Source organism: Fusarium solani, assembly GCF_023522795.1.
Source record: "Fusarium solani strain SB1 chromosome Unknown bctg00000008, whole genome shotgun sequence".
In the NCBI taxonomy this organism is placed as follows: Eukaryota; Fungi; Ascomycota; class Sordariomycetes; order Hypocreales; family Nectriaceae; genus Fusarium; species Fusarium solani.
The window spans coordinates 205756-228253 of NW_027072148.1; the positions used below are offsets into that span (position 1 = coordinate 205756).

General features: G+C 49.9%; 12 protein-coding genes across 12 annotated transcripts; 5 read left to right on the plus strand and 7 right to left on the minus strand.

Annotated features, from left to right (window-relative positions):
• Positions 1 to 27: 27 nt before the first annotated feature.
• On the minus strand, positions 28 to 1917 carry MRS44_012077 (uncharacterized protein; the record flags this gene model as incomplete). The annotated part of the gene is made up of 3 exons (XM_046283602.2): positions 28 to 773; positions 832 to 1711; positions 1762 to 1917. 3 exons carry the CDS (start codon positions 1915 to 1917, stop codon positions 28 to 30), a joined length of 1782 nt encoding a protein of 593 aa, XP_046133475.2.
• A 668-nt stretch (positions 1918 to 2585) lies between these two features.
• On the minus strand, positions 2586 to 4294 carry MRS44_012078 (uncharacterized protein; the record flags this gene model as incomplete). The annotated part of the gene is made up of 4 exons (XM_065618673.1): positions 2586 to 2789; positions 2843 to 3156; positions 3215 to 3948; positions 4002 to 4294. The coding sequence occupies 4 exons, from the start codon at positions 4292 to 4294 to the stop codon at positions 2586 to 2588; spliced, it is 1545 nt and encodes a 514-aa protein (XP_065474745.1).
• A 2286-nt stretch (positions 4295 to 6580) lies between these two features.
• Positions 6581 to 7093, plus strand: MRS44_012079 (uncharacterized protein; the record flags this gene model as incomplete). Its single annotated transcript, XM_046283601.2, has 3 exons — positions 6581 to 6608; positions 6664 to 6800; positions 6851 to 7093. The coding sequence occupies 3 exons, from the start codon at positions 6581 to 6583 to the stop codon at positions 7091 to 7093; spliced, it is 408 nt and encodes a 135-aa protein (XP_046133473.1).
• A 747-nt stretch (positions 7094 to 7840) lies between these two features.
• On the minus strand, positions 7841 to 8268 carry MRS44_012080 (uncharacterized protein; the record flags this gene model as incomplete). Its single annotated transcript, XM_046281172.2, has 3 exons — positions 7841 to 7871; positions 7931 to 8109; positions 8164 to 8268. 3 exons carry the CDS (start codon positions 8266 to 8268, stop codon positions 7841 to 7843), a joined length of 315 nt encoding a protein of 104 aa, XP_046133472.2.
• A 180-nt stretch (positions 8269 to 8448) lies between these two features.
• MRS44_012081 (uncharacterized protein) lies at positions 8449 to 9604 on the plus strand (the record flags this gene model as incomplete). Its single annotated transcript, XM_065618674.1, has 3 exons — positions 8449 to 8528; positions 8900 to 8941; positions 9097 to 9604. The coding sequence occupies 3 exons, from the start codon at positions 8449 to 8451 to the stop codon at positions 9602 to 9604; spliced, it is 630 nt and encodes a 209-aa protein (XP_065474746.1).
• A 328-nt stretch (positions 9605 to 9932) lies between these two features.
• MRS44_012082 (uncharacterized protein) lies at positions 9933 to 10696 on the minus strand (the record flags this gene model as incomplete). The annotated part of the gene is made up of 2 exons (XM_046284065.2): positions 9933 to 10321; positions 10384 to 10696. 2 exons carry the CDS (start codon positions 10694 to 10696, stop codon positions 9933 to 9935), a joined length of 702 nt encoding a protein of 233 aa, XP_046133469.1.
• Positions 10697 to 11215: 519 nt separating this feature from the next.
• MRS44_012083 (uncharacterized protein) lies at positions 11216 to 11617 on the minus strand (the record flags this gene model as incomplete). Its single annotated transcript, XM_065618675.1, has 1 exon — positions 11216 to 11617. The coding sequence occupies one exon, from the start codon at positions 11615 to 11617 to the stop codon at positions 11216 to 11218; it is 402 nt and encodes a 133-aa protein (XP_065474747.1).
• A 345-nt stretch (positions 11618 to 11962) lies between these two features.
• On the minus strand, positions 11963 to 13504 carry MRS44_012084 (uncharacterized protein; the record flags this gene model as incomplete). Its single annotated transcript, XM_065618676.1, has 4 exons — positions 11963 to 12182; positions 12236 to 12552; positions 12604 to 13272; positions 13340 to 13504. The coding sequence occupies 4 exons, from the start codon at positions 13502 to 13504 to the stop codon at positions 11963 to 11965; spliced, it is 1371 nt and encodes a 456-aa protein (XP_065474748.1).
• A 1064-nt stretch (positions 13505 to 14568) lies between these two features.
• Positions 14569 to 15642, plus strand: MRS44_012085 (uncharacterized protein; the record flags this gene model as incomplete). The annotated part of the gene is made up of 1 exon (XM_046280067.2): positions 14569 to 15642. One exon carries the CDS (start codon positions 14569 to 14571, stop codon positions 15640 to 15642), a length of 1074 nt encoding a protein of 357 aa, XP_046133467.1.
• Positions 15643 to 16441: 799 nt separating this feature from the next.
• MRS44_012086 (uncharacterized protein) lies at positions 16442 to 17287 on the plus strand (the record flags this gene model as incomplete). The annotated part of the gene is made up of 1 exon (XM_046269577.2): positions 16442 to 17287. One exon carries the CDS (start codon positions 16442 to 16444, stop codon positions 17285 to 17287), a length of 846 nt encoding a protein of 281 aa, XP_046133466.1.
• Positions 17288 to 17779: 492 nt separating this feature from the next.
• MRS44_012087 (uncharacterized protein) lies at positions 17780 to 17989 on the plus strand (the record flags this gene model as incomplete). Its single annotated transcript, XM_065618677.1, has 1 exon — positions 17780 to 17989. One exon carries the CDS (start codon positions 17780 to 17782, stop codon positions 17987 to 17989), a length of 210 nt encoding a protein of 69 aa, XP_065474749.1.
• A 391-nt stretch (positions 17990 to 18380) lies between these two features.
• Positions 18381 to 21781, minus strand: MRS44_012088 (uncharacterized protein; the record flags this gene model as incomplete). Its single annotated transcript, XM_065618678.1, has 2 exons — positions 18381 to 19853; positions 20483 to 21781. 2 exons carry the CDS (start codon positions 21779 to 21781, stop codon positions 18381 to 18383), a joined length of 2772 nt encoding a protein of 923 aa, XP_065474750.1.
• Between the last annotated feature and the right edge of the window lie 717 nt (positions 21782 to 22498).

A 22498-nucleotide genomic window follows, 5' to 3' on the forward strand; every position in this document is an offset into this window, starting at 1 on the left:
TATTAAAGCTTGTTAGATGAGTCTCAATCATAGCTCACCATAGTTAGCAGCATCATCTTGATCTGATCCTCGAGCCTCCACAATCTCCTTCGCCAGAGTCGTCCAAAAGCTACAGCGCTCTTTGCCGTTTTGATCATCTGAGGCTAGCACGAATGCCGCCTGGCCGCTGGGAATCTGTACCGTGAGGACGTTTGCGAGTTCATCGCCAGAACCATCGACAATCGGCCACTTAGGGGGTTGCTGACCGGCCACCAGTGGTAGACTTAGACCGTTGGGGTCACCAGAAGCTGCAAAAGACGCGAAATAGGTCTGATATGCCGCAGCGAGATTGGTGTTGATGAGTGGCCGAGCGTAGAGATTCGCCAGAAAGTCGCCTAAACTCTTGCTCAACAGTCCCACCGCTTCATCGAACGAATTTGCAAACAGAGGGATAAGATCACTGGCGTGATAGGCATAGTTGGGAAAAGGATAACCGTATCGCATCATGTGTGACTCGCTGGGATACGCTGAATACAAATCTCGGGTGTTGCAGGTAAAGGATGCATCGCGGATGACGGTTGCGATGCATAAAGTATAGTCACCGCCAAAGAGTTTGGTACAGTTGTATTGCTGAGCGATCTGTTGTCGTTGGCTCTCGAGCTTAGCTCCAGGTAAGAAAGTAGCGAGGAAATCGTTGAAAGCCGTTTCAGATGTGATTCCCTTTGGCGTGAAAGACGCAGATTCGTTCAAGGTATGGGAAATAATAGTGGAGCTTATTCCTTTCCAGAACTGATCTGTTGAATCTGTTAGCTTGCTGTATCCAAGGTGTCAACGAGGGAAACGACCACATACTGTTAGCGAAGGAGAGAGTAGGAATTGTCTTGATCCAAACATCATCCACCGCTGGGCCAACAGGAAACAGCCCTGTCTGCCTCACGCTGTTAAACAGAGCCTGATTGGCTTCTGAGAGGTTTGTGGACGACCTGAGGCAGTTAATGTCAAAGTTCTGACCGCAACCAGCAAGATCTGAAAAGTTCTTGTAGATCTTGTCCAGCTTGCCGTTTGGGGAGTTGTCCCAAGCCCACTCGAAAGCTGGACTCTGAACAGCAAATCTATCAAATGTGGGATCGATTGTTCCGCCTTCTCGGATCAAATGGTGTAAGATTGAGCTTGCCCCGGCCGATTCTCCAAAGGCAGAGACTTGATCCTTGTCTCCATTGACCTGGCCGATATATGTCTGCACCCATTGGAAAAGCAAGGCCTGGTCGTATAGGCCGGCATTTGGCTGGCCGGCGGTTTGCATGTAGTTGCCAGCCAACCAGCCGTAGGCACCTAGTCGATAGTTGCCAGCGACAAAGATGGTCTGGTACTTGCTTGCACTCAGGATAGATTGTCCTGTGTAGAGCGGGCCTAGCTGGTTCTTGCTTCCAAAAGCAAAGGCGCCTCCATATATCCATACTACTACTGGTGCTGGAGTGCCATTGTCGATCACTGACTTGGGCACGTAGAGATCAAGGAACAGGCAATCTTCGCTAGTATCCGGGTCGGAGTCGGCCGGGTCGTTGATTGGATTCTCTCCACCGGGAGGCTTGTCGAGTTGAGACGTGTCGATCTGGATACAGCTGCGTCCATCCGAAGGAGGCTGAACAGAGGAATTGGTCCACGGCGGAAATTCTGGTGCACTAAAGAGTACAGGCTTGGCACCGAATCTCACGTTTGAGAAGAGGTAGATCTGTCGTTGGTTAGTTTGGTTTCCCCTGCATCCAATTCTCCTTGGCTCACGTTATCGTCGTCCTGGAATGGGTATCCCTCATAGGTTCCCCAGGGTAGCTTCAGGGCGGGAACGTCTGCATTTGCATGCGTTGCAGAGTCGATACCTCTGACGAGAGCATTGGTTTGGGTGAGGAGGATAAGTAGTGAATACCCAAGTGTGTGCATTGTGGGGAAGTGGAGGATAGAGGATATAGGAGTTGAGCAAGGACATAGAGAGGATAATAGATAACAGCTTTTATATGTAGATTGTGGCCGTCATGGTATGGGATCCGCATCGTGTTGTCTCTGGCTTCAAGGATAGAATTGTCCGCAATAGTGACAATCTCATGCCCAAGGAAATGTGACGGGGTCGTAAATCGATAGATTTAGGTTAGTGTCCCGAGCTGAAAGTCAGACATGGTCTAGGCCTTGACGCCTTCACAGCCTCAACTTGAATGCCGATCAACGTATGACGATAGCTCACGGTGGCTGTCCGAGACAGAGCTGATGGTACAGGGGCAAGACGCAACTAAAGCAACTTGGTCACATTCATCACATCATCACACTGGTTCGGATGAGATCAACATTCCACAATCTTTCGTGCCGAGCCGAAGCAACCCCCGCATTCAGCTTAGGGCCAAGGACACGGTTAGACAGCTTGCATAGATCACCAAGGTACTTCCGCGTCCACAGTAGACACAGGCACTCTAACGGATGGCACGGTACCCCAAAGCCAAGCACAGCAAGTCGTCCGAGCTTAGTACACATGTGAGCGAGACGGTACAATAGAATTTGTCCAAGTAATGAGCGTGTATCCTCCAAGGCACGCCTGACAAAAGTCACAGCGGGTAAGCTCAACCAAAAGCAACCCAGTCCACGCCAACATTGTACATCTTGCTATCCTCCCACGACTCAGCACGCCAGATGAAGCCGTTCGCATCAACCTTGTCGGCACGGACTTTGACACGGAGGTTGGTCGACGAGTCGATGTCCAGCTCGCTGATAGCAAGGAAGGTTTTTGGCGTTCTGTCAAAAGATTTTGCGGGAAATTTGACCTTCTTGCTATCGCTCTCTGAGGGGGGAACCAATTCCTCAGTTCACTGCTACTGACTCTGCCACTGACGACGCCTTCGCGACCCTTGGGATATGCAACCCATGACGCTGTCGCGCTGTACAGCTTCGTGTCCTCCCATGTCTCAATGTCGAGATCAAAGCCAGACGGTGTGACGTTTGTGGCCTTGGCCCTGACTCTCCAGTTGTGACCGTTGTCAAAGTCAAGAGCACTCAGCCAGACGAGCACATTGGGGCCTTCAGTGTATTTGCCATCGGGGAAGTCAAAGTGTTCGGTGTCTCGACGAATTCCGTCTTTGTCGGGAGTGGGAAACGTGTTCAGGGGTCGATAATCAAGTGTGCTGAACTCTCCCACTGGAGAAAAACAGGAGTCAGTACAGGAGGACAAGTGTCTGTCTTGACCCGAACACACCTTGATAGTCCGTCTCGTCGGCCGCAAACTCGAGCCATGTCACAGCCGCATTGTACAGCTGCGTGTCAGCCCACGAATCGATGTTCAGGGCAAACCTGTCCTCAGCAAGTCTCACAGCTGCTGCACGAACACGAATATTGGCCGAGTTGCCCACATCCAAGAGCTTCAACCCGAGGGCCAGGCGGGGAGTGACAAGATAAGGAGGGCTGAACTGGATCTCCTTGGAGTTCAGAGCCACGGGAGGATACCACGGCCGAATGCTGGGGTCAATGGTCAGCTCCCCGGCGTCGCGTGTCTGGAAAGGATAGATCTTGGCAATGAAGCTCTTGTCGGTAACTGAAAGGTTGAGGTTCTTGGGAGCTGAAGAGTGATCAGCAGTCCACGAGGAAGGAAAATAGTAGCACATGATGGAGTTTGGGTCAAAGTCGGACTTGACAAGGGCGGCGAGGTCCCTCTCTCGATCGATGATTTGGCTCCGGGTCGTCGACTCGTCCCAGTGATAGTCTCGCTTGCAATCAGCGATGACCTGAGGCTCATTCCATTGGATGAGATTGGCCTGATGTTCGTGAACGCATCCGATGGCATGTCCAAACTCGTGCGTGATGACCCGACAGTAGTCGTCTTCACGGCTGTTGTCGTCCAAGTCGCCAAAGTTCATGGTGGCCGAATTCTGGCCCAACGCGAACTTCTGGGCGTCTTTGCCAACGTATGACCACGTACCAAAATCATGGTTCCTAACCCCAGTAAGACTTTCTTCGGCGAGAAGTGTTTTGGGATGTATAGCTACCATTGAAACCCAACCCTAATATCAGCATCTCCCTGTTCTATGAATCGAAAGTCGATGTTGGCGTATTCTTCCCACGTCTGCGAATAGAACTTGACCTTTTCCTTCAGCTTAGGGGTTCCATTGAGAAACCTGACCTTGAGTCTAATCCCATTGGGCCACCAGAGGTTCTTGTTTGCGGCCAAGAAGCTTGGGCTGCCGTCCTTGGAAATCAGGTTGCCAGTGGGGAGAGGACTGGACTCGGGCACCTTGGAATCGGCCGAGCAGTAGGAAAACCTGACAGTTGATTCAGCCATGATGAGCTGGCACGTAGAACAAGGTGTTCTTCTCTTGCACAGAGGTTGTGATCTGCCGTGATTATTTTTGTTGCGGATGGCCAAGCTTAAACCATCACTTCTCGCTATCGTTGTATGTCTCTAGCGATCATCGCCGCGGGGAGGTCGCCGTGACCATGGCCAGACGCCATGCAGAAAGCTCGTACGATTCCATGGTAATTGATGAGAAAAGAAGACTCCATAAATAACGCCTTATTCTGCATATGACAGAAACCGGAATCCTGAGTCGATCACCAAAAGTATTGTCGCACTTGGTCACATTCAGCTTTCAAGTCCCGCGCATACGGAATGCATCGATCGTCCACAGTGGCTTAAGTAGGTGGCCTCAAGGCGAAATACTAAATACAGCTCTATTGAGGGGAGAAGAATTGCGAATCTGAGACATGCCCGTCATTTCCGGTGGCTTAAGTGTTCGCGGCTAAACTAGGCGATTACTTCAAAGTACTTGCCTAAGCCAATACTTGGGCAGTTTGAGGTTGATCGTGATGGAAGAAATAGCGGTCTGAGCCGGCCGCGACGTATCATCCGACATGTAGACTCTGTATGGATGGCGCGATGTTTCCTTGTGTTGACGATGCTCGTTGTGTTGTGGTTTGGTCAAAGATCAGCAACCCGTGGCGAGCTGAGAAAAACACCCCTGCCCAAAACCCGGCCCGATATAGTCAACCAAGAACTTGCCGCGTGTGATAACACGCTGTCGTGCAGCATATGTGTCCCAAATTGCCTCGGTACTTGTTCGAAGGTATCTTCTACCTTTGCCGTTGGCATGGTCGTCTATTGTGTCCAGTACATGCATTCTTCAACTAAGACATGGTGGAGAGAACCTGTCAATCGTCGGACGAGAAGCACATGAGGATCGGTCCTGTCGCTTATATTCCCCAAGACAAAACATCCACAGTGAAAATGACTCTAACTGCGGCTTGGTCCGAGTTGTGCATCAAGTTGCCTCGGGAGCGGCGATCACTACATTCGAAAGTTCCCTTTGAATGTCTATATTGGTTCTACAAAGAGCCAAGAAGTGGAATAGCAATAAAATAGATGGAACAAAGTCTTGAAGGGGAACAGATTTCTATGGCTAGGCTCCCCTTAAAGTCGTGTTTTCAAAACTTCGCTCTACGCCAAACGCAACCTGCTTCTTCCATTTCGCCTAATAAAAACATGAACAATATCACGACAAAGCTTGCATATATTCTTCCGCAATTGGTCTTTCCGCCGGGGCAGAGTAGTGCCTAAACTATTGTGCTGCAGCCTCGTAATTGAACGAAATTGCAGATTAGACCAAGCTGAGGAAAAACATGGCTTGGTATGGAACGCTTGTGCTAAAGCATCACTCGTCCTTGGGTATCGGCGGGTCTTATGAGACATTTGCCGGTACTTTGTTAGCGGCCGCAGAAGAACGTGGCCGGTTGACGGAAGGGATATGGGGTCCTCTACGTGTGTACGGAGTATTGTGATTGGAATATGAGGCCAAGAGAAGTGGCTAGCTGGGAAGAGAATGCCGATGATCGGCGTGCCGGGGAATGGCTTTTCAGAACTGAGACATCCTTTGATACGCAATATGTGGCAAAAAATGCGAGTTGTCAAACCAAGCATATACTTTACTGCAACTGAAAGAAGTTGACAGAAGATGAGACCTGCAGGAATCTATTGTCCGTGGCGGCAACGGACAGTCTATTGAGGAAAAACATCAAGTTTACCGAATGTAAGTAAGTGAGACAACTGGATTACTGTTTGCATCAAAATCCGTGATATTGTATCATGACCGCAGAAGAAGTCTCGTTGCCGCGCATGCATTAGGACTCAAACTTGGCCCGAACTGACGATCAGTCATTATCTCCTCACTATGAGGTTGACTGAAGGCAACAACTTCATCATGAAGCGGTGTTAATGTTTCATTTCCCTACAGCCGACACGGGACAGCCCGCTTTCTAAGTTCTTGTAGCATTGCCCAATATGGACCGTCACATTTGAGCGGATGACGAAGTAGGATCACGTCAAGGTAAACGCCCTGACGCGATCCCGAGTGACAAGGCTTGGAGCTGGCAGTGGCAGTATTCTCTCAAGCAAGGCAAGTTGGGTATCTGGCCATTTCCTCAATGGCTCGGACTAACGAGGATTAGAAGACTATAAAGACCCCGTCTTCCCACGACGAGCAAGAGGCCACAACCAAAGCAACTCAACTACATCTTCCAGCAATCCCAACCAAGACCCTCACACCAGTTTCCAAACTTTGCTACCACCGCCAAAATGTCCAGCTCTGCCGAACAAAACGTTGGTAAGTCAAGCATCCTCGACCAAGCGAGAGCACCATGATGCTAAAACATGACCAGGTGCTGTCATCAGCCTCACTGCCCCTGAGGAGGGCGACAACGTGTGGAAGGCCGAGCAGCTCGACATTGTCCGAAACCTTCCCCCTGGAGACATTGCTGGCCGTGTCCCAATCGAGTGGAGCTTCGGTCCTATCAAGGTATGCAGAGGCTAATCACCTTGATCTTCAACAAGACTAACATTTCCCAGATCACCGGCTACGTCGACACCAACACGTTCGAGATTGGAGTCTCCATCAGCATCGTTGGCATCAACGTCGGCAACATCTTTGGAAACCTCAAGGATGGTGTTGGCCTTGACATCAACCTCTTTGTTGCCAAGGGCTCCATCCGGCTGTACCTGAAGAACGGAAACGAGCTCTGGGTCCACCTTGACGTCAGCGTCACCTTTGACGGAAGCTTCTCTGGCGACTACAAGATCATCTCTTTCTAGATCTAGGTGTAAGCTCGGGCATGAACCAAGTTGGAAGTATCAGGCAGTCACTCGTTGAGCTGAGTTTTGGAGCTTTTACGTAGTATCCAGATTCTAGATGCCAATTGATATCGAGCCTCCAGTTTAGAAAATCTCCATGAATCAAAGTACTGCCTCCATAACCCGAACCCTGGAGTTGTGAAGCGGGAATCAGGGAACTTCATTTGATTAGCTCCATGTCCAGGAACAAATAGACGACTATGAACCAGTTCGTTTTTTACCGTTACATTTTTGAGGCCACTGTGTTAACCTTCTTTTGGCGTCCGACTGACATGCAAGGGTGGGGGGATACGGGGATGGTGGTTTGAGACTGAGGACTGATCTGTCATTGCATTCTCGGTCACTCATCCAAATTAAAAAGAAATTCTGTGAATCATATTTCGGATTTTGTCGGATATTCAGGCTGTATTCCCACAACATGCTTGGCGAAGTTATGGCCAGCTGAAACCATTGGTTCATTGCTCTTGCACAAGAAAGCCATGAACGATAAATTATTGAACCGTTTCGTATTTTGTCAGCAAAAAGAGGAACACAGCGGATCATCTGCCGACAAGGCTCATCTGATAGCCGACCCCGAATGTAAAGGCCACCTCGAACTACCTACCCTATACCTGACCCATCAGCAACTGGGGTTTTTAAACTAAATACGAAATATGACTTATGGGAACCATAAAGTGAGTAATTCGCAACAAATCCTATTCAGTGAATTTAGGCGAGGACATTTCGAGGCTTGAATGAGCTAGGATGTTGCATGTCTAGATCGATAGTAACTCATTGTCAAAATAAACCATCACCAACCCTTCATGCACGCTCTTGGCAAACGTCTTGAGCTCAGCGTGGCACGGGCACTCATTGTCGTAGTACGCCATGTCGTCTGAGTTGTCAAAGCGGGAGACAGCCGCCACGGTGAATCCTTGGGCACGCTGGTCGGGTTTGGGTCTGCCCACAGTTACCAGTCGAACATAAGGCTTTCCATCCTGGATATTTGTTTAGCTATACTCATGGGAAGAGTAATCACTTGCAAGACGGACCTTGATGACCTTTGGGGGCATGCTATTGTATATGTCCAGCACCTTTTGCTGATCCTCCTCACGAGGAATCTTGAACAAAGTAACGCGAAAAATTGGCTGGCTCATGTTGAAGCTTGATATGAATTGGAGGGATGATTGAGTTGTCAAAATAATCTAGGACGATGAATAAGTAGACAATGCCATACTTATCTGTGTATGAGCTTTCGGGTTAAGAAGCGCTGCGGAAAGCAATCGCGGCGTCGGAATTGATCCGCGACGGACCTTTTCGGCCGAGGCGATCCGAACATGGCGGCACCTTTCCGAAAGACCAATCAGGCTGCAGCAACTACTTGCTGTGTCCTCTTCGCCCTTGGACTGCTCGTTACGTCCGTGAATTTCCCCAGTGGATCAACCCATCCCGCCGCCCTCGCAGCTAAACTACTAGCTGTTTCTGCGCGAGCCGCTCGCTGTGTCCATCATCACATCCAACGTTCCCGTGCCGTGTTGTCCTGGAGTATGAAGTGTTGCCTGACTTGGCAGTTATGATTCTGCTGAAGCTAGAGTGGCTTCACGATGGCTTGACACGGGACCACTGGGTGAGGGATAAGCGCTGATGTCGCCGCCGCACCGTTGATATAACCTGTCAAAATCTCGGTGAATCCCAGAAGAAAATGCTTCGTCTTTTAAGCCACGCGAAAAGTTAGAACACATTCTTTTCTCAATGATGAAGAGAGTATCTTTGATGAAGTCAGTGCAGTTTTGATGATGTTGCAGCTCCTCAAGCCATTAAGGATAGTCAGTATGTAACTTAGATGTCAAAGATAATAGTGACCAACCTCTTGGCCTTGCGTCCTTCTATTCGGCTGATTTCAAGGCAGCTGTCTAGTGGTATAAAGCCCCTTCCAACAAACGAAGCCCGAGGAACCCTCTGAGGAGAGACCCATACCTTAGTAGTCGTTTCGCCGAGCCACGGCGCCGCGACGATGATCTAAGAGTTGCGCTGGCTGAGGCAGCGATTGGCATTGTCGATTGGACCATGCTTCTTTGGGGTACTCCGTGGACTGACGGTATCTGCACTTGCGGGTTGCGGTTCGTGACAGTGACACTCTCCAATGGCTTAACACAAATGGCCGTCACCTTCCAACGCAGGATGTTTTGCGACAGGGACCAGTTCGAGGAAATTGAGACTATCCGAGCCCGCAAGGCGTTGCTACTGGGCATTTCCCTGGCTGAATTTGCGCTGACGCAGCCCGTCAAAGTCAAGATGCAAGAGAACGGAGAACCCCTCTTCTGCACCGGGGACAACTGGGGGCCTGAGAAGGAGCTTCTTGACGCTGTAGCAGCAGGAGCCGGTCGCCCGTACCGTGAGGCTGTCTGGTACTGTTCCAAGTATGACCGGGACCTAAGCGATTTCCGCCCACATCACTTCCTCTTGTTCCAAGAACACGTTGTCAAACAGTGAATAACTCTCTCCCAGCCCATCATTTGCCACCCCGCTAATACCTTAGCAGGCTGTACAAACATCTAAAGGGTGTATATAAGCGGATGTCTCTGATGAGCCGCAGGCAGCCGTGAGATGGAGTGCTCAAGTTGATGAGGAAAGATTCGATCTGGGGTTGATTTTAGCGCTGATGTCTTAAACTGTAATCATAGTCTGATCTTCAAGTTGACTTATTTATTACCCTTAGCATCTATAATACAAATTCTAGGACCCAGGACTCGCTATATAGCCCATCTCATCCTAAATATTACCACTCGTACATATCTCAGTTTACTCCGGGCCTCCTGGACTATACCACCTTCTTAGACTCACGCGTCTCTCGAATCATGACAGGCTCCTCTTTCTTTCCTCCATCAAATGGCATCTTCCCAACCTCTACAAATCCCATCTTCTCATACAAACCCTTGCCCGCATCACTAGCCTCAAGCACCGCGGCAACGCCCTCCTCCTCACTGCGGTCAAGGCCCCATTGGACCAGCTTCCGGCCAATGCCTCTCCGTTGGTGATTTGGAGACACGCTGATGAAGGCAAGGCGCCATCGCTCATCCGGGTAGAGCCGCTCAGCGTTACGTGTCTCGGCCATAATTTCTTTGCCATGGCTGGTTGACACAGCTTCGGGAGATCCGCTAAGAGCAAAGTTGTAAATCCACTGGAATAATAGCCCAAGCCTGATGAGTTCTAAAAGCACGATCTTCAGTCAGCAATTCTTTCCCTTATTTGGGCAGTCAAGGAGAACTTACTCTTGTTTAGAGTATCGCCTTGCCAACTGCGAGCAGTGTCGCTTGAGCCATGACGATGCCAAACAGCAAACCCAACAGCATCAGCAATATCGCCACTCGAGCCGTCGCAAGCAACTATAACAACAGCGCCAGGTGATGAATACTCGGTGCGAAGAAGAAGCTGCCAAACTTGTCGATACTGATCAGGTCGCTCTCGACGGCCAGGGACGACGCACGAAAAGATGGGATCGTCGATCCATATCTCACATGCGAGATCGATGAGTTGATCAAGCTCGTCGATAGAATTGACTCTGATGAGTTTGAGAGAGTTCATTGTGAAGAATTGTGAGAAGAGGTGAGTGTCAAGGATTATCTTGTCTACTATTTCCTATTATTTAGAGATGCCATTTGTTATATATCTGTCTTGACAATTGGTGCCTATACTCAGTTTCAGGGAACATGCACTGAGCCTCCCGAATGCGAGCGAATGCGAGCGAATGCGAACGATAATGGAGAGATCACGGCAAGCAGTTCATCCGTCTCACGCCTTTTGATTGGTAGAGAGCTTACATTCTCGTTGTGTGTGGAGCCATCCTCCGGACTCCGCGGATTCTCTTGGCAGCCAAGGAGCCACAACCTTATTTGGCTAAAAGTCGGCATCCTCGGATTCCGCCTTACTCGTCCTCAGCTATCTGATGACGTATCTGTAAGAAGAGAGCCATGCGAACTGGAGTGTGACTGAGATATGTCGCCATTCTCAGGAGCGTTGCTGACTGCCAAGATAATACGCCACGATGGGCATTTGCTGAAGTAATCAAGAACAGGAAACATCTCAGCATCCAGCTTATTCTCATTATCCGGCAAATGAACGCTCAGACGTAGACTCGGCGCCACTATCAAGACCAAGACCAGTATACGCCTCCACCAGCCTACTGAGCCGCTGCTTCTCTGGGTCGTCGGCAATGCTAACAATATTCACGGGGTAGGCAGACTGGAGCTGTCTCGCAACAAGCTGTTTCCTCTCTTCTTCATCTTCGATATGCGCAAAGTCCTTCAGCAGGTGAGCGGCGCTTGGATCTATGCTATCACGCAGCACCATGAAGATGGCCTCGGCAATGCAATAGAAACGGCTCTGATCACGAAGCCCTTTGGCACACAGCACTGCAGTTGACAAAACAGCGTCGTGATCTTGAGGGTTAGCCGTGCCTAGCATCTTGAGCGCGTTGAAGCCAACAAAGAGAAGATACGTGACCATGATGGTGTCCAAGTGCTCAAAGCTGTGCCGTGTGTAATACAGTCGTACGACGGATTCCATGCACGCCCTTGACGAAATCACAATCTCCTCGGGGGAGGGTGACGGTATGTTTCTTCCATAGTCAGAACTTACCAGGGGCTCAAACAGATTCATCATGAGATTATAGAGGTGCATACTAGAGAAAATGATCAGCTTCGAAACACGTCTTGGTTGTGGGACCGCACTGTAGCTTCAAATGTGTGGGAAGGACAATTTGGCCGGGCGACAGGGAAGCCAGCAGGGAAGCCGGCAGGGACCGCATCCGTTCCAGCAGCTTGGCGCGATAGCTCATGGCCTCATCAAGGCTCAGAGGGCCTCTACCCTTTCCAGAGCCAAATTACGTATCCCAACTTCGTTCATGATTGTACGGAATCCGATTATGGCGTGGAAAACGGAGCTGTGCTGAATAGGCCACGGTGACCCAGCGTGAGGGTACATGACGATGATTTCTCCCAGGTCAACCGGGAGCTCGATAACGGGCTGTTCTGAAAGCAATGGCTCCAAGTAAAAGTGAAACTGCTGCGTCCTGCAAGTTCAAGAGTTAGGAAGCCCGACACATGCGTCAGCTTGGAAACCTACGCCTGCCAGGCAAAGAGACTCCAGGCCGTCATCGCATATACCGTGCGTTGCCTCAAGCTCCTCGAGGCAAACGTCTGTGTGAAAAGTCCCATATCCACGCCCATGGCGATGCACTGGGCCAGGTAGGATGCCCCAATCTTGTCTATGCCGTCTATGTTGCAGCTGATGCATATGATGGCCCCCGCTTGTAGTGTTGTGATGCGCTTCCTAGAATACCTTTCGAGTTCCCAGAGGCGCTTGGCCTCGGCTAGAAACTGGTAGCCGAGAGTGTGCGGCTTCCAAAAGGGAGAGCGATCTGGCAGTTCCTGTTGACCGTGCTGCGAGGGAGCATAAGTATATGGTGCGTAAGTTTAGGCGTTGACTCTTACACAAGCGTTTGCAAGGATAGCATTGACGAGGAGAGAAGAGCAGTACCTTTCTCGACCCGAGGCCAGATCGTCGAGAAAACTGTCAATATGGAAGAAGCAGTTGTACGGGAACTCGCATTTGAAGTATGTCCGCAGCAAACTCCGTACGAGGTCGTCAGAAGAGGTTACACTCGTCCACTTAGAGGCTGAAACTCGGTCAATACGAGGCTCTACAAGAGCTGCGGCATGGTAGGGAATATCATAAACCCTCCGGGGACCATCGCCCGGTTGTGTCGCGCTTGGCGAACTGGTGATGGTCCGATGGTGTAACAGCGAGTCGAGATAGGGGTTACTAGTCGTGTAGAGATGCCGCGGCATGTCTCTAAAAAAGGGAAAGGTATAGATAAAGAACCCTTGAGGGTGCAGCGAGCATTGAAGAAGCAAATCACCGTCGCGCACAAGTCTGACCAAAGCGCCGACGTCCTGTCCAGCTCTGAGACGCTGAATGGCAGATCCGACAGTGCTTTCGTCTCTTGTGCGCAGAATTTGAACGAGCTCCTCGTGAAGGCTTAGTTCGTTGAGTCGGCGTTTATTCGCCTCAGTGCGCGTCTCTCCGACGTTTGTCGGGTTATACTCGCACTCGGCGTTGACTCGTTGACATCGGTGACACCGAGGACGAGTCCCACTGCACTATGAAACAAGTTTCATATGTCAGGAACCAACACTGACCAGAAACCTTGACGTAGAGATACCATACCTTAGCTTTCACCTTTCGACAGAGCTTGCACGCTTCCGCAACCACAACGCGTTTCCTAGGCAGTCTCGAATTAGGCTTCCTCCCACTCAGGTTGCCGTCTCCTTCATCTCCATCTGGCCACGGCTTTAAGGGGCGTAAGGAAGGCCAAGGTTGCGGTGCCTGCATACCGAGTCGGGTTCGGAAAGCCAAGTTGATGTCAAGAGAAAGTGCGGAGAATCTAGGGTTAGAGATGGCGATTGAGCAGAGTCTTGTCCGACGACAATTCTGTAATTTTATTGGATAGGTGTGAATTGATTCAAGTCTTGTTTTATACAGTAGCCACAGATGTCGTTGGAGTAGCTTGGCTGTCTTACATGCGTCGGGAGTACTTTGTTGCTAACATATCCACAGTCACTGATTCCAAGACACGGAAGAAGGATTATTTCTGCATATACCCGAATTCAGTCTTTTACCCTTTAATTCATTTTTCAGTATCTTTTCATAAGACCGGTTTCTAAGCTATTGTGCTCATCAGGTCACTTTTCTCAAGGAGAATAGGTCTATTGCGGAATTCCAAGTGTAAAAGTCTCTAAGCGTGCTTTCGATTTGAACTGTGAACTAAACAGGCCATCTTGCGGGAGCATGTAACTTGTCCATCTACATGTGAAACTTCTGTCTTAGGCCCCCGTTGTTAGCTTGAACCTTGTGGTCCTAGCCAAGCTTGCATGGATCATGAAGCCGTTCGATAGTGTGTGCATTCAACAATAGATATACTATTGCGTCATAACCGCCAAAAGAGCGTCAATACCCTCCCTATACCTATCATGACACCATCTAGGGATCGCCAACAAGTAAATCTGCGGTTGCACGTCAAGATTGCCAGCACCTTCGGTGTGCTCATCCAGAGAATCGTGTCACTCTGATAACAACGTGATAGACAGCCAACTCCATCATATCAGTCGGTGAAAATTCACCTAGGTCACGTCCCGACCCGGATGGAATGGCGGAGAACCAAATCCGTAATCCCGTGCCTGGATCATCGGGTCACACCAAACCGATCAAGGTTAGATAGTCCGGCTTGCATCATCCCACAAGCGGGTCTCTGTGGATTTGTCAACGAATGCGGCGACGGGCCGATATCGATATCTAGCCATGCCGAGGCAAGTGGCTCGTATAAGAGAAGTGTTGGCCCCAAGTTGAACTCGAGTGGATAATTCAACTTGAAAAAATTATAGTCCTACACTGTCACCATGTCTCTACCGACCACCTTCAAGGCTGCCACTGTGGCTGGCAAGGGAGAGAACCACATCACATCAGAACGATCCCTGTCACCGCTCAAGTCGGGCGAGGTCGCCATCAAGATCACAGCGACCGCAATTAACCCCGTCGATTGGAAGATTCGCGACTATGGAGTCTTTGTTCAAGAATGGCCCACCGTTCTAGGCTCTGATGCCGCTGGAGAGGTTGTCGCCCTTGGCCCAGACACATCCCGCCTGTCGGTCGGCGATCGCGTGTTTTTCCAGGGAATTCTTGGCAACATTGAATCAACGACTTTTCAGCAGTATTGCAAGATGCCAGAGGCTTTGCTGGCCAAGACCCCAAGCAGCATTTCGGATGAGCAGGCAGCTGGTATTCAGTTGACCACGATCGCTGCTGTTACCGCTTTTTACGATAAAACTGGCCGAGGACTGCCGGCGCCATGGGATGAGGGTGGTGATTCTGTTGGCAAGGGCAAGGCTGTCGTTATTCTCGGCGGCAGCTCCTCAGTTGGACAATACGCCGTTCAACTCGCACGTCTATCAGGCTTCGAGCGTATCGTTACAAACGCCAGTCCCGCACACCACGAATACCTCACTACCCTGGGTGCTCACGCAGTCTTGGACCGCACAAACACTTCCCTGGAAGACTACGTCAGCACCATCGGAGACTATCCTCTAGAATTCGTCTTCGACACAATCGGCGCCCGAGTGACGCAGAAGCTAGGAGTCAAGATTCTTCAGGCACTAAAGGTCGAGGGTAGCAGAGTCGCCACCGTTAGCCAGGCAGACAGCGAGGCAAAGGAACTGGGCGAGACCAAGGAACCCAAGGTTATCGTGCAGGGTGTCATGGGCTTTGGCAGCGCCCCGCACCTGAGATATCTGAGTGAGCCTCTTTCTGAGCACCTTGGAGGTGAAGATGGATGGATTGCAAAGGGTCTGTTTACTCCCAATCGTGTGACGGTTGTTCCTGGCGGACTGGATAATATTGAGGAGGCGCTTGCAAAGAACAAGCGGGGTGTTTCTGGCGAAAAGGTCGTTATTCGACCATGGGACAAGTCTGAATAGATTAAAAGTAATAGATAGACTCCCAATAGTACTTGTTGAAGAAGGGCCTAAGAGCTGTCTATTGATATCGAATTCGTCTTGGCTTCTCCATTCGGGCGATAATGCTCAACCTAAAGACTAGCTTTCTTTCTGCCAGACACAGTCCGCAAGCGCATCCCAGTTGTCGTCTTGAAGAAGGCGAATAGTCCAAGATCGAGTCCCCGTCTGTTCAAGTGTGTGATACATTTGAACCTTTTTGCTAGATTCTAGGTTCTCTTAGATATCTCGCAGCTTGCTCAGCAGAAATGCCGATTCCCAAAGTGTAATTTCCAGCCACTAGGCCGTTGCGTACCTAGTAAGGTTGCCAGACTTGTTGTTCATCCCACAGAATACAGAAAACCTATTCAAGTCGTAATTTCCTCAAGACTAACCATATCTTGGCTCATCAACAGTTTCCTCTTACCCCGCCTTGGAGGATGATGCCTTCATCAACATCCACCTGAAGAGGCGTTCCTTGGCGAACTGACAAGTACCCTTTGTGGAACGAGAGGCAGCCTTAGCGCTTCGGTTCGAGCTAGTGGTGCCATGACCGGGCTTTAAAAGCCTCCCGAGCCCGAGTGTGTAAACCAATAGAGGCTCGATATCCCCGCGCATTCCGCGGTGAGACAACAAAAGCCATGATCTGATGGTTGGCTTCTTTGCCACATGCATGGGGTAAGGAGGTGATATAATGCCTGAATGGCCTCTGGGGCCCCAGAGTGTAATCCTTTAAGTGGGGTTGATCGTCGATACAAGGAATTTGTGAATCCGAAAACTCAAGATGCCTTTTTCTCGAAACGGACTGCTCGTTATCGGCGCGGGAGGTATGGGCCTTGCCATTGCTCGTCGCCTAGGTGCAGGGCGTCGTGTCTTTCTCGCCGACTACTCCAAAGACACATTGGAGTCTGCTGCAAACAGCCTACGAGATACTGGTCATGATGTGGAAACCCAAATCGTCGATGTGTCCAGCTACGAGTCAGTTACAAAGCTGGCCAAGCATGCGACCTCAACCAGTACTCTCAACACTGTCGTCAACACAGCCGGCATCTCTCCCTCAATGGGGACTGCCCGACAGATCTTTGAGGTTGATCTGCTTGGAACAGCCAACGTCATCGACGCTTTCCTCGAGGTTATGCCTTCTGGCTCCTCACTGACGACAGTCGCCAGCATTGCTAGTGCCTTGTACGCCAGCGCGATCACCCCGGAGTTGGAACAGCATCTCGCCACAGCTCCAAAAGACAAGCTCCTCCAACACGCCAGCATTGACCTTGAGGGAAACCCAGGCGTCGCGTACGGAATCTCAAAGAGGGGCAACATTGTTCGAGTCCAAGCCGCGGTCAAAACAGCCGGAACAAAGGGAATCAGGATCAACAGCATCAGCCCAGGCGTCATCACCACAGCAATGATACGTGCGGAGTTGGAATCAGAGGCTGGAGAGAATATTCGACAGATGGTAAAGGCGACACCCATTCAGAGGGCCGGATCTGCAGATGAGATTGCAAGCATTGTCGCCTTTGTGTCTGGCCCAGAGGCTTCCTTTGTTAATGGTGCGGACTTTGTGATTGATGGTGGCTTTGTTGCTTCGACTCGATTCAACCGTCCGGCCGAAGCATCAGAGACTAATTAGGTACACTTTCTTTGATTCGAGGTATTCAGATTGTGCGTCATCATGGCTATGGAATGAATGCAATAATAGTAAGCAAGCATTCTCGAATGAAGTGATCCTTTGTCTTTGTTGACAGGGGATGCGATGGTGAATGGAGGCGAGCCCTTTGTTTCCTGAATAATACTTACCAAGGACAAACCAACAGTGAACAAATGGTTGTTCACGGACACTGAACATGGGCCCGCGCTTTGTTTGAGTTTCACACAGAAGCCAAAGGACGACCAGTGAGTGTGAGACAACCAAACTCTTCAGAGAATCGGAGTATAATGGCGAATACCACGTCACTGAGACAAAGGGGAAACTTGCGCGTATCACAAAGAAACAGGGATTCAATAGGTATATAAATATTTCTCCCTCCATCTCCTCTGTAAAAAATTCTACAATTCAATATCTCACAATTTGACTCGAAACAACATTATACTTTTCACAATCACAAACATCAACACTAAAAACATGGACAACAGGGGCAGCACTCAGCAGCCTCGTTCCGGCCCGGGTATCCCCGGCCTCCCCGCCGACTTTGACTACGAAGCGTACGCCAAGGAGAAGGTTGAAATCATCACTGTCACGCTTGTAGAGTGTGGAAAGCCATGCGTTGTCGAGTACGGCGTTGTAAAGGGCAGAGACGGTGTGAAGCGTGCCGTTCGCAAGGATTCTAAGTAGAGAGTCAGTGCATCCTACCTAGGTACCTAGGTGACATGGTACTGTCGAGTCCATGTTCAAAGAATGGATAAAAAACGACTTGGTTACTATCGTTATCCAGATAACGGGAACTTGACAGAAATCATCTAGATAAATAGAAACACAACTTTGTACTGAACTATCAAGTGTGCTTTACGTCGTTCTCCCGTGCTATAACTGGGTTTAGTAGGACCAATACTTTGTATGTCACAATATGGGTTAAAACCAACCAAGATCAACGCTAAAGAGGCAGAGACTAAGCCCGGAAGTGGAATCTACCTATTAATTAGCGTACACTAGTAAAATACCCTGCCTTATGAGATTAAAGAAAAGTCCACCGTATAATACCTAAGACACACCAGTCTATCTTATTTCACCCAAAAGAAACATGCCCGGTTCTTCCCAGCTCATTCAGCCAAGTCTCCAGATCAGACAACAGTCCCTGTACCAATTCATCATCAATGACCTCAACCCGCCAACAACACGATATGGCCAACGCCTTGCCCTTGACAGCAACAAAACTAAGACACAACGCTGGGTCAGTAACAGTGGCACTCTGAGTAAACGTAGCACGCTCAACCGTCCACTTCTCCCCTTGTCTTTCACCTCCGTCAATCACGCCGAGGTTGCTAACCTCCCAGTCGTAGGCACGTTTCTGCTTTGATTCCAGATCCTTAAAGTACGACCTCCAGTCTCCGACAAACTTCATCAACCCCATCATGTCGTCTTCGGTGCCCGAAGCGAGTTTCTCAGATATTCTTTGCCTCATTGCGGCAGCGACGGACCAGACCGTGGCCTCAAGGTCTGTCTTGGACTCCGGGTTGGAGTTGAGATCGCCAACCTGCTGTCGAACCTTTGCCACAATATCCTTATCATATTTATAGCCCCAGTAAGTGACACAATTCATAACGGTCTGTTCCAGGTTGAGACTCGCGTGCTTAGGTGTTCTATAGTTGTCAAAACGCCGGAAACAGATAGGCGTGCCACTCTGAAACACCGGGGCTTTCTCCTTGGGAAGACGCGTTGCCATGGATACGAGTGTCAGCGCGTGAGCAAGACCAGTCAGCGTTGTTTTGTGCTGACGACACGCCTCAAGAACTTGTGGCAGCACATCTTCCTCAACCGCAGTCGTTGACTGGCGAGTTGTGCATGGCGGTTTTTGCATCGGTGCCCATGCTACAATGTAGGGCGAGTCTGGGCCGTCGCGTGATACCTTGATAGTATCACGCGCCTGTGCGAGAATGTATCCCCAAGAGATGGGGAATTTGAGCACGTTGTGCGTCGGGGGCGTCAGAGCCGTTACTGGAACCTCAAAGACCCGATCTTTCAACACTGGCCCAGTTTCCTTACCGTCTGCTAGAGCGTTGAAGCTCGCAAGGAGGCTGTTGTGAAATATCTTGCCACTCTTGCCATCCCCGGCTGTGTGATCCCAAGCAAAGATGATTTCGACAAAGTTGGAGTTGGCAGGTTTGAGAACGACTGATCTCCAGGGAGGCCGAGTTTCCAGATGGGTGAAACAATTGTTCACCTGCCATTCCAATACCTCTTGGACAGTATTATCGCAGCTCTCAGCGTCTTTGACAGTCCGCCACTCGATATGGTCTTTCAGATCGATGTGACTCAGTCGTACCCAAGACGGCTTCTTCGACTCTGAGTTTATCCGGCCGACTGTGAAGAACGGATGCTGTAGAATGGCGCGAGCAAATGCGGTCTCGACCGTGTTCTCAACAGATTGATCCGAACCAAGCAACGCGTCAGGAATCACGTAGCGACAAGAGATGGCGCATCCATTGAGAAATCCCAGCGAATGCACAGTTGATTGGTATTTCTCACTGCCAAGTGTTAGCTGCTGAACTTGATGCGCGAGGTGATAACTGACATATGGCCAAGTCTTCGTATGACTTTGGGTTTATCCTTGGTTGCAGAAGAACTCTTTTGACTTCTAAACGGAGCCATCGCGCTAGTTGCTTTTTGCTTCGATATTCTAGAGAAATTTCGGGATGAAGTTGAAGATGTTTAAAAACGCGTCATTATCATGAGGCCCTGGGTTCGGGCCATGACATTAAAACCCTATTGGTTCGTCTACGGGGTTTGCATGTCATACTTAGCCCATGATAATTTAACTTCTCACGTGACTGCCTGAGCGGCCAACCTCTCATAACTCACAGTTGTTGGAAGATGGTAAAACCACGTAGAAACGTGGATGGATATTCATGAGGAAGAGCTGAGCTACCTAAAGTACTTGGCGCCAGTTAAGGCAACATTATGTATTGCAGCACGAGCAGTGTGGCTAGGACACTCCAGTAGTCTCATGCACTAAACAAGTACAAGACTTTCTTCCTCAACGCCATCAAACATATCATGACAGGTGTTCACCAACCCAATCCGCCGATACCTATTAGTTTCTTCCGGCTCCCGTCGTAAAATCAGGCAGCGAATGCGACGTAAGGGTCTCCTCGCCTTAGAAAGACTAACTCTCAGAGCTACTAGCCGAGACTCTGCCAGCTCCTCGTCAGAGTATTCGAAAGGCTGCGTGTCTGCCAAAAGCGGACCTCCGGGTTTAGAATCTTGCCCTCGGACGACAAGCCATGAGATACCATCCCGCCGACGTCTGGATACCTCAACTGGCGCCACCGCCCCAACAATTGTGATTGCTGCGTATTCGCATTCCCCGTACGGATCATCGCCAGCCAGCCTGTATTCTATGTTCGTGATTCTCAACCAAAGGTTTGCCACATCCTCTCCGATAATTACCCTGCCCTCTATCGAGAGCCATGACCAAGACGGTATGCGCCTGTCGGTTGACCGCATGTGCGTCGGGTTGTAGCTTTCTCCACGGGGAAACCGAGAAGTGTCTTTGTACTCAGACCACCATATCAAGTGAAGCGGCAGCGTCTTCTCCCACATCCCGCAGACATATCGTCCCAGCAGCACTCCTTCGCCGCTATCAATCTCCTTTGCGATGGAAGACAATGCAGGCAATCTGTCGGTGTGATATGCAATGCCTCTTGCGCTGTACTGAGCAACGATGTGGCACCACAGCTGGATTCTGTCGCTTTCACTGCCCCGGTTGACGAAGTGTCGGTATTTCCTCTCGACGCTTTCTCCTGCGTCAAACTCGTCCCAATGAACCCTTGGGTCTTGCAACTCTCCGCACTCGCATTCAATGCACGTTCCATATTCCCAAACAAGCCCGCGTGCCGTGAAGTAGATGGTGCGCTTGGCTAGCATTCTCTCTTGAAAGACCCAGGCTCGAGAGAGGAGTGGGAGGTCATCGGCTTCCCAGAAGTCCTCGGCTTTTTTCCATACCGCATGCTCCACCCGCATTTTGGAAACATCTCTAACGAGAGCTCTGATAGAATGCCCTTCCGGTGTCTTGAATTCGACCCGATGCGCTGTTTTTCGTGGGGCGTAGAGTCCTCCATTGCCGTCTTTTGCATACGCCGCGCCTATGACAAGATAGGCTTCCCCGTACACATACTCCATCTTGCTACATTCTCTATGCCAATCTTCTTTGTCTCCTTGAATTATACACAGTGAATCGATCCAAATGTACTTGAGGCCCAGCTTGTTGGTCAGATCAACAGCGTCTTGAAATGTTTTAGTGAGTTTGGAGACACTCAAAACGCTTGATAATCGCTCCTTGAGATTGTGCTCGTTCAAAACTGGTATCTTTTGTGCCTCCTGTCGTGAGCCCCAGCAATGGCTCAGTGCGGTGTACTTTTGCTCGCTGTTTGTTGCGTCTCTGAGGATAAGGCCTAAACCGCCATTCATGTTGAAGATCTCCAGTAATCGACTGGGTTTCTTATTCCCTTCTCTTAGTCCGCCCATAGACCGGTGAAATCTCGAGATGCTTCAGATGTCGTGGTTATTGCAAGTATCGAGACGAGATGTGATGAACTCGATGCACTCTTGACTCCTTGGATTTGCCGGAAGATGCCGTCTGATTTCGAATTTTGGAAAAGGGATATCTTCATCTTTCTGTGAAGCACTATTAGCTATGTTCTCGGTTCCCTTAATCTGTATCTCTTACCTCTCCCGAGACATCAAGCCAGAGCACCTGATCTCCACCTCCCCTTGACGAGGCCCATTTCAGGCAAACCTGTAGAACTCTACCGCTTGAATAGGGTGGGCTTAAAATTATAGTTGGATCATCTTCAGTGTCTAGAGTCCAATGCTTTGAGAAGAGTTCCGCAGATAGCGTCAATAGTTTGCAGCGCGCACAGCCACTCTCTCCAGAGGCTTTGAGCACACTGAGAGGGCCCTTTACCTCGTAGTAGTCGACACCCAGCCCACAAGCTAAACATTCCCCTTTTCTCGCGATGTCGGCCCATCTTGGGCCATTCTTGATACGCGAGTGTTTGTCGACAAGCAAGCGTTGTCATGAGCTAGGGGATGACCCTCACTTAGAGACGCACAGCTGTGCATTTCAGGAAGGAGAAGAAGGGGTGTTTGGGACAGCGACGGTCAGGGCATTTGTTTCCACTTTTT